General features: G+C 38.1%; 1 protein-coding gene across 11 annotated transcripts in view; it reads right to left on the minus strand.

The window, feature by feature from the left end:
- FHOD3 (formin homology 2 domain containing 3) overlaps window positions 1-13,968 on the minus strand; it is a 372,220-nt gene that overhangs the window by 180,875 nt on the left and 177,377 nt on the right. For all 11 annotated transcript variants that reach the window (XM_039698711.1, XM_039698710.1, XM_039698704.1 and 8 more), the window contains exon 5: window positions 3,224-3,329. In XM_039698711.1, the coding sequence (XP_039554645.1) occupies window positions 3,224-3,329 (106 nt within the window). The remainder of the gene's footprint in view (window positions 1-3,223; window positions 3,330-13,968) is intronic.

Consider the following 13,968-nt stretch of genomic DNA (forward strand, 5'->3'; position numbering starts at 1 on the left):
GAGAATAAATTTAGTTTTAAAAATTGTTAAATAAGGAAGATCAAAAGCTGTTTTCTAAACTAGTCTTTTTAAAAAATAACTCTTGAGAGAAGCCCTGGCTACTGTTAGCTTCCAGTCTATAGGTTACATGCTGACAGAAGGGAACACTTTGGGAAAGGTACAGTCAAACAGCCCTAGTTCAGGGGACCTGACTAGAAATAAACAGTCATTCCTTAGCACTCAACAATAAATTCTCTGGATTTCTCAGCATTGTATGTAAAAGCCACACTTACCTTCTCTTCACTCACCTGTTAAAGCAACTAAAATTTTCATTACTTATATTTAATAATTTTTTGGCACTCTGACTTGAAACAAGTCAAAACCCCTAAGCAGAAATTCACAATCAGGAAACATCAAGAGTGAAACAATGCAGACTTTTGGAAAAAGGAAAATAATATTCTCAGGAAATGACTTGTACCTGGAACTCACTGAAGCACCTACAGCTCTTAAGCATACATGTATTTCCAGACTATTTTCCCTCCAAAGTACAAAGCTATTTCTTTATGAGCACTGGCAAAGAAGTTGATATGAACACTGGGAAATTGCTCAGTTAAGATGATGGACAGTTTCATGTAGGTGAGTCCTCAAAGCAAAGGAGGCAATGCCCTGCCTAAGGCTGCCACTTACTGTTGTAAGCTCTGCAAGCTGAGTGGAAAGAGTGAATGACTCCAAAGGTGCTGGAGAAATGCCAGAATATGGAACTTAGGAGAAATCCCATCTATTTATGATTTAGGTTAAATGCAATGAAAATAAGGAGAATATTCCACTCCAAAAGAATCTGTAGAACAAGGACACCAGAGCAGGAAGGCACAAAATCTCTAAAAAAAGACTACTTTTTACTTCTTAAATCTCCACTATTTAATAATAATCTTAGAGCTTACAGGACTGACCTCTGTGCTAACTGTGATGTACCTTCACTAAAATTTATTCACCTATTTACCAGTACTCTGGGTTTAGTAAAATGCAGCACTGCAATAGGTACACACAACTGACACAAACAAAACCCCAAAAACCCACAAGCAAAAAAAAAAACAACAAAACAACCTAACCAATCACTTTGATCTTCCAAAAATAATATACCAGAAACACTCTTACATGATGTATCTGATGCTTCTTCTCAGCACCCTCCTCAATGTATTCAGATAAGATTGTTAGGCTATGTCGTACTTTGTCTCATTGCACATGCAGACCTATTCAGAAAGTACATGCTGCCTCCTGGAACTGCAAACCACCAGACATAATTTCGGAGTTGTAATAAGCTTTGAAATTCCTGAAACACAATCAAGACCAAAACTGAAACGAAACCCACGTCACACACAAAAAATTTCATGATTGTAAAGGATGCTAGGATACATTATCCAGAGAGAAACTTCAGCTTCACACAGCAGCAATGCAGGGGAAAAAAACCCTGATTTCTGAAGTTACCAATCCCTAAAAGCATCTTCCTAAAATAATGTTTTTACCTTTATAGCATACTTCTACTTAGTTTTTGTTATTGTTAATGTTGTTTTGTTGCTTTGTTATATTCATTTTGAACAAGCTGTAATCACTTGTCAATACCAATGCAACAAGATGAGTTTGCAGGTGCATTTGTATGATGCCATGGGCATTGACACTAAGTCCCTGTTTTATCATTCATTGAATTCTCACGAAAATTTCTAATTTTAGATCATGGAAACCAAGCTCTTGAAAGCCACCACAAGAAAGAGATTATTTCATCTCCTTGAATGCTGGATTAATTAGGGTATGGGAAGGGAAGGAGAATGGGAAGGCTCCTAGACTGAGGGCGAGACTGTCCCATACAGCACTTTTATTTTGCTTCCAGTCTGAATTTTCTGAGATGATCTATGGCCAGTTTTCTCCCAGAAACTTTTAACTAGACATGTTTCTGTGTTCTTGTCTTCTATTTAAGTACTTTTATGCGACAGCACATCTACTGACACAAAATATAATTCCTGTAGTTTGTTTCTTTCACACCTCCAAGCCTGGTCTTCAATATCTTCACATGAAGCCCCACTTACTATTTGAATCCTTGCTTTCCATAATTCAGCATTTCTGGTTCTTAGAAAATCCTTCTACTTATTTTTGTTGTTTGTTTGGGTTGTTTTTTTTTTTTGGTCCCTCAATGTGTAGCTTGCGTTTTAGCAGTTAAATACATCAAAGTGACATTTTTAAATACAGCTATATACGTCAGTCTAAGAAAACTTAAATGAGCAATCTACCACAACTATGCATTCGTAAGCAGCCTCCATTTACTATGGGATCATGCAGCAGCAAAGATCCCTTGGAGTGACTGTTCTCCCCTCAAAATACTGAACAAACTCTCCAAACTTACAGCCTAGGTTCTCTGGCTAGATGAAAAACACATGCATCCATTTGGCCCACAAAAGAGGAAATCAGCTTTCTAATCACATAGCACACCTTTTCCAAATCTCTCTCCAAGCCCTACCTTTGCTAGTTATCTTTTAAGTGCAAAGAACAGAACATTAACCTCTCATTACCTGTTGAACTCCAAAATGCCAGATAGCTTAAAATTGTTTCCAGTCAACTGACCCCTTAATGTATTATTTTCTCCTGGTTTATTCCATAAAGACTGCATGATATCCACAGATTCTGCTGCACCACAACAGAAAGAAAAGAAATAAGAAAATAAGAAAATACATCTCCCAGCAGGGTGATGGAGCAGGCTGGGTGCTGCCCCTCTGTTTCCCTGGTACTTTTCAACTGTCTAAGCAGCATGGAGAAAACCCTCCATCACTGCAAAAAGGGAGAGAAACACAGCTCCCAGAGAAACACAACTCACAGAGCTGCTCCTGCAGCGTTCAACCTACTCCCAGCAGCTCCTTTGTAAAAGATGACCACGCTCCAAGAAGTTACTTTGTTCTGTGCCCTCTGACACAGATATCCAGTAAAGGCTTTAGAATGCCTTTTCTTTCTTACAATTAGAGATGTGCAGTGTAATCTACAAGAAAAGGTGAACAACAGGGAGAATATCACAATTCCAAATATTAAAATTAATTCTGCTCAGTGGTGAGTATTAACCTTCTCTTAATTTTCTTGCATAACATGAAAGAATCGAGACCAAACTTAGAAGCAACTTCAAAGACACTTTACACAGCAAGCTGCTGCAGACCGGTGAGAGCTTCCAAGCAATAAAAACAACTTTTGGATACATTTCCTTTACCTCTCAGGATGTAGTTCTGATAATTCTGGTCAGCTTCTGCTCCCACTTTGATTAAGCATGTCAGACCTTCAGCAACAACAAACTCATGAACCAAGTCCTTGTCATCCTGTCACAGGAGAAAGAAAAGCTGAATTAGATTTTTGAAAGACAACGAAACAGATTATATCATAATGTAAAAAACAAATGCATACCTGCAACACTGATTTTATGTTTCACATGTTGTAAGCAAGTTGATATGAAAGTTGTTATACAGAGAATCAAAAACAGAATTTTGAGTTTTAAAATCAGAATGAAATACATCAGTGCAAAGCAAAAAAAAAAAAAAAAGCTTCAACCTTTCAGTCAACTACAGAAAATTAAAATCTGCAAAACATGACTTTTCTTTTTTTTTCATTGAAAGCTTGCAGACATTCTCCACAATACTAAATCTCTCATCACACCACATGAACTAATATCCTAAAAGTCCTAGTGTCAGGATCAACAAGAGAACACCATCTCTAGTCCTTAGCATAATTCCAGTTTCAGTGTTTTAGCCGTGTACAGCAAAACATTAAAACTGGTTTTATTGCAATGTAATATTACATGTATTACCTTAACATAATATTATTTCATTATATTTAGAATGGGAAAGTAAAGTGTTAAAGATAAGAGCACTAGTAGACAATACACTCACACTGTGATGGAAAGCAGCAAATACAAGAGAAAATTTCACAGGAATTTATGCTTGCTAAAGTGGCTCCCTGTTTTTTCATCATCATTCCTTTCCTCAGGGTAGCAGAATGATCCCATAACACAGTGACACCAGGGTGTGGAGGGGTGTCCTGGGCCTTACATGCACAATTATTGTGCCAAGGGACTACAGAGCACCACATCTAAAGCCTATCTGTTCTTAGAGAAGGCTCATGCAAGTAAGAAGCTACTAAGAGCTGGACTAAACAGCCCTTAATGAATTACGCATGCAAATTAGGCACAAGACCAATTAAAGATATTAATGGGAGAGGATTACTCTGCAGTCAATCCCAGTTGCCGACTGCCTTCTTTTAAACAATCTTAATTTATGCTTTCATACACAACAGTGTAACAGATATAAACACCAGCTTTCCAGTAATGCTGCTCCAAGAACCCAAGATCCACACACAAAATTTGTTGAGAGTGATTTTTGAATTCATGGCAAATGCTTAGCAAACTGCCAAGAGAAATCAAATAATCAAGCCCCTTTTAGCAAGAACATTTTACTTACTGCAAGTTTCTTTCAGCTGGATGGTTTATTTATTATGAATTTCCTTCTTTCACCAGAGAATTCACATAATTCTTACAGTCTCACCAAAGGGGATATTAATAATTGGAAGATGATCTATCAGTTTGTGAGAAGTTTAGAAATTATGAGAAAAAAAATCCATTTCATGTTTTAGCTGGTCAAATTTGTGAAATCAATTTGAAAAATATTATACAGTTGTGTACAGATACACAAATTTATCAAATGATAAAGGTGATTTATACTTTATTTAAAGTATAAAAGTACACGAAGTGGAAGCATGCAATCCCACCCCACATCCTGGTGAAAGGATATTGTAAAACCCCAAAATATATAAATTAAAATTCACCCCTGCATATGCACCCTTGAGCTAAAAATTCTTCTTATTTCTTAGTCTCAATGTTTTATCTTTTAGAAGTGCTATTTTTTTTTTCAGTAGCTAGACAGAAGCCTTAATAGTGTTTTCTGGAAAGCTAAGAAGATTACAAACTCACATGTCAGACCAAGGCCATACAGATGCAAGCCCACAATTTTATGAAGACAAATTTCCTCTATTAATTTTCACCACTAGGTGAGTGGTCCCTCCCATGTATCCCTTTATTATACAGTGTTTTTAACTCAAAGATACCTGAATAATTTCTTCTTCTTAAAGAATTTTGAAACCTGTTTCTTTTAAAACTCAAGAGAGGAAACATATCCATACAATCTCCTGACTATCTTAATGTAAAAAATATATTAAGGTTTCAGGTAAACTAAGCCTATGTGTCATGGTAACATGTTGTCTAATTTAAGAGGAAAAAAATACATATATAACAAATCTAATTATTGAGTGAAGCAATCACAATTTTTTTCCAGACAGTAATGTTATCGTAGTTCAAGAACATTTCCTTTTTCTTATAATGTCTTTTCTTGATACTTGAGCATAAATTTTGATTTTGCATTAAGTGTGTTTGCATAGTCCTTGATTTGAGGAAAAAAGGAATCTATTCTAGCTTGACACATAGTGAAATAAAGATCATTGGAAAAACAGGAAAATGTAGGAATAACTGTGGTCTGCAGATTCGGACTTTTATTAATAGACCTAAAATGTCTGTTTGGGAAAAATAAAGGATATTTGGATGAATGGGAAAAAAAAAAAAAGTCCATGTAGCAGAGAAGTTGACAGTACTCAGTCTTAGAGTCTTCCAGATTGAACCCAAAAAACAAAATAAAATTTTTAATACCATCTAGGAATTAAGGGCTGCTGACATTCAGTGAAAGATCAACACTGAAACACCCACTGTAACTTTAGGGTGTTTTCCCATAATCTCAAATAGTGAATACATTTCAGTGCATCACCTGAGGAAAATTAGAAATTAACATTTGATTGTCAAAATAAAGCAAACTAAAAATCAGATGTTTATGTTGATGGTATTTATTTGTCTAGTTAATTATTTAATTATTTCTTTTTAATATGGACCTTTCCAAAGCAAATTTGAGGTCTGTCTTCTGGGACTTTTTCAAAGCAACCAAGTCATAGAGTCACCCTAAACTGGAAGGAGATATATTGCAGGGTAATAGCAGAGGAAATAGAGGGGATGAGAAACTCTGACCAGACTGCTTTTGGAAAGCACTGAATAAACAAATCAAATCTGAATTTAAAAAATGGCTTTTAAGGTACTTCTCCTTTCCCAAATAAAAGGGAAAAAGAAGGTGTAATGACGTAGAGTACAAACACATCATGCCTTAGACATAAATTTCAACTCAGTACATTATCTATCCCATCATGTATATATGATGAGAGGAAAGAAGCAAACATCTGGAATGTGCAGAGAAAGATGAAAGGCATGCAAGCCCATACGTTCTACATTGAAAGGAGAATGTTTACATCAATTTTGGTCTAGGATAATCTTTTCAGGCCCATTAACTCACTGACTTGCCAAGTTAGGTGACCTCAAGAGTAAAGGCTGCTCTCTAGCAGTGGTTAAGAGGTTCAGGTTACCAGGAAGAGAGCATTCATTGTTCAGAATATATGGCATGAGCGTGACAATGATACCTACAAGTACATGCCACACATGTGTGATAGCAGCTAGAGGAGGCCAGGAAATGTTGCCGTTTGCTATGGAAATGGACTCCTCTGCTAATATTGCAAAGATTTATGAGCCCTTAATCAGCAGGCATTAAGGCACTGATGAGAAAAGCAGCAAACAGGCAAAGCTCTCTAAGCTTACTGCTAAGCTCCTGCCACCATAAAGATTGTGCAGTGACAAAAAGGCTGGCTACTTAAAGTCTTTATGGAAAGGTACCATTGGCCTCATCAGATAAATAGATTTTGCTCATTTATTCACTGACTTCACTTAGATCATGTCTTTTCCTTTTTTAGGCTTCTCAAAAAAGATAATGCATGTCTGCAATAGATGTCTATTTTCATCCAATGTATAACAGAAAAGACACTAAATATACTCCAAGTGATGACTTTAAAACTTGCTTACGTGGCTGTCAAAGTGCACAAACCATACTTTTTCACTTCCATAGCTCAGCATAGCAACTAAAAAGACCCCACAAACCCTGTGATCAAGCAGTCTGTACCATGGGTTCCTGTGCCACTGGCAGAAGTAGTGGGGGATTATTGTCTTCTTTCCCACACATTTGTACCATTTGAGATATTTTATAATGCAGTTTTGCAGGGTCTTACCTGAAGATGTTTTTCTAAGGAACAGCACTTTGCAAGAACATGTTTTATCTGATATGCAGCTTCCACATGCAAAGATAAATTATTTATGTACTGTTAAAGATACATTTTTCTGAAGCCTGCTATTTCTGTGGGCCATATGGTTGAAAGCTTTTACCCAAAGCATCATTATTTTTATGCCACAAGAAAGTTGCTTCATTTCCTAATAAGAATTGAAGTTTTAGAACTTAGTTTCTCAAGGGGATTTTTTTTAATCTAACAAGAACTGTTGAAAGCTTCATTCCACGTATTTGGAGAAACTGGACTAGAAAGTGAATATTCACACTTGGATATGCACATATGTATTTCTTTCTTACGTGGCTAACAGCTGTGCAGAGTACTATCTTTCCAAGGAATCATAAAGCAAAACAAGTTGCTTGTCTATAAGATTTTCACCAAGAAGAATCTCAATTTTATGTTTTGAGCTTCCCCCCCTTCCTTTAATAAGCTAACCCATTGTTTCTGTGTGCTTAAGCATTCCCATATTTAATTCTATCTTGTACAATTCTCTCCTGTTTCTGTTACAAAGACTGCACATTTTATAATGTTCATTTCTTTAAATAAGGAAAACTATGCGTTTCCCATGGTTTCCAGGTTCCCCAGCCTGTGCTCTCCACATGACACATTATTGAGAGAGCCAGCAATCACATTGCATACTGACCAGACCTTCCAAAATGAAAAAGTTGCTGCAATCCAGCCTAAAAGTGAGAGCAGCACAGGCAGAGCACCAGTCACAGACAAGAGAATCTCCTCGCTAAGCTTTGCCTGTGAGTTTATAAGAAGGGATTGCATTCAAACCAGCTCCAGTGGTTGATGCATTTCACTGCTAGAGGAAGAGCTTCCCTCTTCGCTCTGCCACTCTACAACATCCCTATTAAGAGAGATTTAAACTCGGATTATCAGGTCAGCTCTGGTTTTGTCTGTAGACCAAAAATTGTAGCTTCACAAAGATATACTGCATTCACAGTCCAACACTGTGATAATTCACCTAGACAAAAGATAAGATGAATATTGTCAATTCACTGGGCACCATGCATATGAGAAGAAATATGTACCGACTTAAAGAGGAGAAGAAACCTCCTCTGCAGCCTGAAATCTTTTGGGACAAGATGATGGCAGATACCAATACAGAATCCTATGAGCAGAAAGGGCACAGCTCATATTCAGATACTACCTGGCCTGGGTCCTTAAGTAAATATCCCTACTTTTCAAGAGGGAGAGCTAGTGAAATTTTGTTCATTCCTATGTTCATCTATGAAACAGTATCATGGCAGAGTGCACTGTCCCTAGTCCACATTATTATGTCAGAGCAAGGTCTCCTTGGAAAGCTCTCTTCCTCAGATTCCCCTGCCAAGAGTCCACACTGCACACCAAGAAAACAGAACTGAAACAGAAACCCCAAATGATTATGCACAATGTGAAAAAAAACAAAAAACCCCCCAAAAACAACAACAAAACAAAAACCAAGGAAAAATACACTGATCAATAAAATGCCAGTGCACTTTAGCCCTCTGAAAAACATAAAAGATGGCTGCACTCTTTAGAAGTTAAAGCACATTTTTTCAAACAGCCCTCATCTCCTCCCCTCTTTTTTATTTTTAATCTCCTGCAAAGTCAAGATAGGATCACAAAGTTCAGCTGGTTTTAGGAGGATTAAGGTTTAGGGATTAAGCTTCATTCATTTGGGGATGTAAATTAGCGGCAGAGGGACAGCAGCTGACTGGTGAGGAAAGGGAGGAAGGAGGATGCAGGTCAAAGAGCAAACCATGCACGACTGCAGGCTTTCGCTGGCATAAATCTCAAATGACAATGTATCTGGCACTCCACCACAAGAAAGTAAAATAAAGGAATATTGCCCAATATACTTCAAAACCTTTCTCTGTTACTGAGTGCATAAAGTCAGAATGATAAAATCCAGGTTTCTATTAGCAATAGCATCAACAATGAGTAGGTACTTGTTCCACCCTTCCTATACTTAATAGTACAAGGAGATTAGAAACAGATCTTTTCTCCTAAGCATTCTTGTGGATGTGGAAGATCGTCACATACACAAAAAAAAAAATCCCAAACCAACCCCATACTTTGGTCCTAATTTGGCTGCCCTGGGCAGCAGCAGCCATGTGGCAGCACAGACCAGAACATATTTCAAAGACCTGAAAGACCTGAGAGCCTTCATATCCACAGGCTCCCTGTAAAATTTGAAATGCTCATACAATTCCCCATCCCAGCAGCCATGGATAATTAACAGGCAATTCCTCTCAGCTGCCCTTTCGGCTGCCTACCTCTGCAACCTCAGTGACTGCATTAGAAATATATCACAACTCAGCCTCCACAATAATGTTTTTAACTATTGCTACCTGCCTTAAGTATGCATCACATCTGTTGAAGTTACCAGCAAGATAATTACTCCCACTGACAAGACTAAAATTATGTAGTAATAAAAGTTATGTCATGCTCTATTAGAAACAGAAATCCCAAAAGCATTTCCATGGTCCAGCTTTTTTATTGGCTAAGTGACAGGTTGCATTTTGGAGATCAAGATTGGCTTACAACGTTTGCCATTAGAAAAACTCACTCTGGCTTGAAACTGAGTAAACACAGTCAGGAAGTGATTGAAGGAGCACAGATTGCCAAGATATAATTTATAGTTGCTTTCCCACACTTCAAACTGTAGTTCTGTCCTTTGGATTCCAAAATTATTTATATAATTAAAATACTAGATTGCCAATCCAGAAGTGCCTGATATTATCTAATTCAATTGTCACTGTTTATTTCAGTCCATTTTAAAAGCCAAGTTATCTATTGCAAACAAATTTGGAAAGAAATCATTCCAAAAACATACACACACGCACATATACACATACATCCATACAATAACTACACACATCCATACATAAACTGAAGTCCTACGTGTCTCTCAAGACTGTGCTGTCATTTCAACCTCAATTATTTACAAAGCTACAAAACAATTCTATGTATGGACTAGATGAGCCAGTGGTTAAGTAGGCAGGTCTTGTACTAAATACGAAGCCTCAGCTCTATTTTGTGTCAGGGCATTGCTCCTAGAAGATGAACCAAATACAGGTCTGAGAGTCCTCTGCTGTGACAAAGAATTCATTTCTCTCAGACATGTATTTCCACTCTGTGATACTTGGTAACCCAGAAACTACCCCAAGATAGATGCTTGGCAGGTTCTCTCACTGTCTTTCTTCTGTCAAATTCCCACGAGCACACCTAGAAGAACAGCTCCTTGAGAACAGGATGCCCTGGACTGGGATGTCCCAAAACTGTTCAGCTGCTAGAAATAAATGAGGTAGAAGCATTTCAGTGGTTAAGGGTCTGCAAGGACCAAGCAGCTGGTTTGTATCTCAATGGAAGCTCCTTCCCCCAGCTCTAATTGATTGCAAATCACTTCACCCACTTTACGGATCTCACCAGCTTTGCCAAGCTTTCATTCTTCTTCCCTCCAAACTTTCCCCTACACTCCTTCATGCTGTGGCTCCACTCCTCATTTTCTTCTGTTCACCGTCTTTACACCTTCCCAACTCATTTCATATACATCTGTCTAGAAGCTTGGCGCAACATGACACAAGGACATCAGTATTTTTACATTGTTCCCTTTTTTTCCTATTCTTTCATCTATTTACATGGAGCAACATTTTACAACAACAGTGTACATAGAAATTACCATCCCCCACTACTTTCAGTGAGGCAATATACTTAGCCAGCCTGCAATGGCTTCTGGGGATGACAACAATGAATTTATCGCCAGTTCTATTGTTGGAGGGAAGGAATGCCATCCAGAAGGACATTGATGGGATTGAGAGGTAGGCCAATGCAAACCTCGTGGAGTTCAACAAAGTGACCTGGTCAATGGCAATTGCAGACACATTTACAGGTGGAGCAAAGAAGAAATTGATAGCAGCCCTGTGGAGAAAACTTGGAGGAACAAATATGGGGGAAACTTGGGTTGATGAAAAAATCAACATGAGCCAGCAATGTGCACTGGCAGCCCAGACAGCCAGTTGTATTCTGGGCTGCATCCAAAGCAGTGTGGTCAGCAGGGTGAGGGAGGGGATTCCGCCCCTCTGCTCTGCTCTGGTGACGCCCCACCTGGACTGCCATGCACGGATCTGATGTCCCCAACATAAGAAGCACATGAGACTGTTGGAGCAAGTGCAGAGGAGGGCCATGAAGTGGATTAGAGGACTGGAGCACCATTTCTACAGAACCAGGCCAAAAGACTTAGGGCTGGTCAGCCTGGAGAAGAGAAGGTTCCATGGAGACCTCATAGCAGCCTCCCAGTATCTGAAGAGAGCCTACAGAGAAGTCAGAGAGGGACTCTTCATCAAGAACTGTAGTGATAAGACAAGGAGTAATGGGTACAAACGCCAAGAGGGGAAATTTAGGTTAGACCAAGGAGAAAAATCAGCCTACAGTCTTTCATGTTTACATTTTTCTTACAAGTCAGTAAAACACTCATATTGGCACCTAACACGAAGGGAAGGAAACAGAGATTTGCACAATTAAGACAAAAACAAAGATTCCTTCAGTGGATTTAACTGAAAACCCCAAAAAATTACTGCTGTCTTAAGTTAATTAAAGACAATATTTAGAGAGGAAAGGGTTCTTAGCCTGCACAACGTAGCTGCTCCCATGCCACACCTATGCTCGTTAAGTTTGCTTTCTTCAATTACCAGGACTGAATTATTGTGATCCTGCCTCATCTTCACCACTATCTTCTTCAAAAACATCCTACTTCCCCTTTACTCTGAACATGTTGCTTTCCTCTTCTGAGTCTGTGACTTGAACTTCACTATTTTTACATAACCTGCCTGATTCCTGCATCTGATGAGGAAGCTGCAGGTAGAAACCATCCTACTGTGATGATACAAGGCTTACTTCTAGTGCTCCCACTGAACTTAACTTTGTACCTGGGATGAATGCCATGCTCACTTGAGACAAATTCCAGAGTTATCATGAAGTTCTACTACTAAAAATGTTGGGCTGCCTTTTTTGGATTGTGCAGAACAATAAACTGTGCTACAATTCTTAAAATAGGCTGAAAGAAAGAACACAGAAAAGAAACTGTGCTCCTGTTTAACATGTTGAACAATTTGAAAGCACCTTTCTGCTTTCAATATTTTATTTTATTCAGTTAATAATGCTCAGATAATTAGAAGATCTTATGTCTCCACATAACTTCCCACCCCAAGAGCAAGAAGCAAGCAAGCAAAAAAAAAAAGTCACACCTCAGTCTCACATTAAGCTACACAATTATTAAGCAGAACATCTTTGGTTGCCTCCCCACTATAATGGCATTTAGCAGGAAAAGAACAGAAAAAGTCCTGCTGTACCTATCTGTTTACCACAGTCTATCTCCCTATATACACTTCTATAAGGAGATAGGTTAAAGATTAAAATAGCAGTGAAACTAAAGACACTTTATGCCACTGACTTGATGGGGACAGAATTTCATTTTTTTCACCTTTCATAGACAGCAGATACATCAACAAGTGTTTGTCCTCCCAGTTACAGCAGAATTAAAAATTCCTAAAAAAGTCACCTAGAGCAGATCCTACCAGGTATATTCTTCATGGCAGACAAGCAATAAATCAAACAACATCCAGACATTGTATTACATACCTGAGGAATCTAAAGTAGACAGGGGCATCATACTAAACATTTCCTGCTACAATTCAAGTGTTCACAGTAATTAGAGAAGGAATACTGTTGGGTTCCAAAGTTTTAGGCTATCTTTATGGTGTAAGCAGTTCACATTTTTTACTCTCATTAAGCACTGTTTAGATCTTGGCCTGTAACATTGTCTAGACATGAAGAAGGCACTCTACTTGCTAATGAAACTGAGAAACTCATTTTGGCATTTAATATGTCATATCTATTTTATTAATAATCTCGAAACAGTAATGAGACATCTCCTTTGTAAAATAGGATTAAACAGATCTGTAAACTGCTACATAGAACTCTGGTGAATTTGATTTGTGAAGGAAATGAAGGTTTCGCTTTTTCATGACTTAAGAACACTTCCAAGAGGCTCTTAAAGGGGAAAGGTGGCAGGCAGCCTCCTCACAAGTGATGACAGCAGCCTCTAAATCAAGTGTCACACAGCTTCAAACCCTAAGGAGTCATCAGTCATGCTTGCAGGAGGGGAAGGAGCAGCCTCCTTCCTTGAGATCAATGAGGTAAACACAGAATACTCCTTCTGCACTCCTAAGGGTGATTGATGACTCCTTAGCAGCTGAAGTGTGTGACATTTGATTTCACTCACTGATAAGATTGTGTCTTTCAAACACCTTCTAGTTAATGTTTCCAGGGCCCCCACATAGCTGTTCTTTGTGACATTTTTTAACACAAAGCTCAATTGTTCAATGATTAATGAATTTCTCAACAACAGATGAAAATTCTGTAAGAGAATTTTGTAACTGTGTCCCTTGATAGTCTGGTCACAACACAAAACAGGAATCTAGGCTCCTTAAGAAAACTAATGGGAGATCTCCTGCCCCTGCCCCTGTCAAATGGCACTTGCAGGCAAGACAATCTTAAAAAAGAACTCTTTTTTTCCTGAAGACTTTAAAATATACACTTGAGGTCTGCTTATCAGAAAACCTAATACATTGATTGATACTGAGTGAAAATATTTTCAAAAATTTTAATAAGCAGATTTCCACAAGATTATCGATTTCAACAGACTTGAATTGTGCTTTATGGCTTTCTTATTTTTCTTACAGCATCGTATTCTTATCCAGTTATTTCCTATTT

This window comes from Passer montanus, unplaced genomic scaffold (genome assembly GCF_014805655.1).
Source record: "Passer montanus isolate IOZ18808 unplaced genomic scaffold, ASM1480565v1 scaffold129, whole genome shotgun sequence".
NCBI classification, from domain to species: domain Eukaryota; kingdom Metazoa; phylum Chordata; class Aves; order Passeriformes; family Passeridae; genus Passer; species Passer montanus.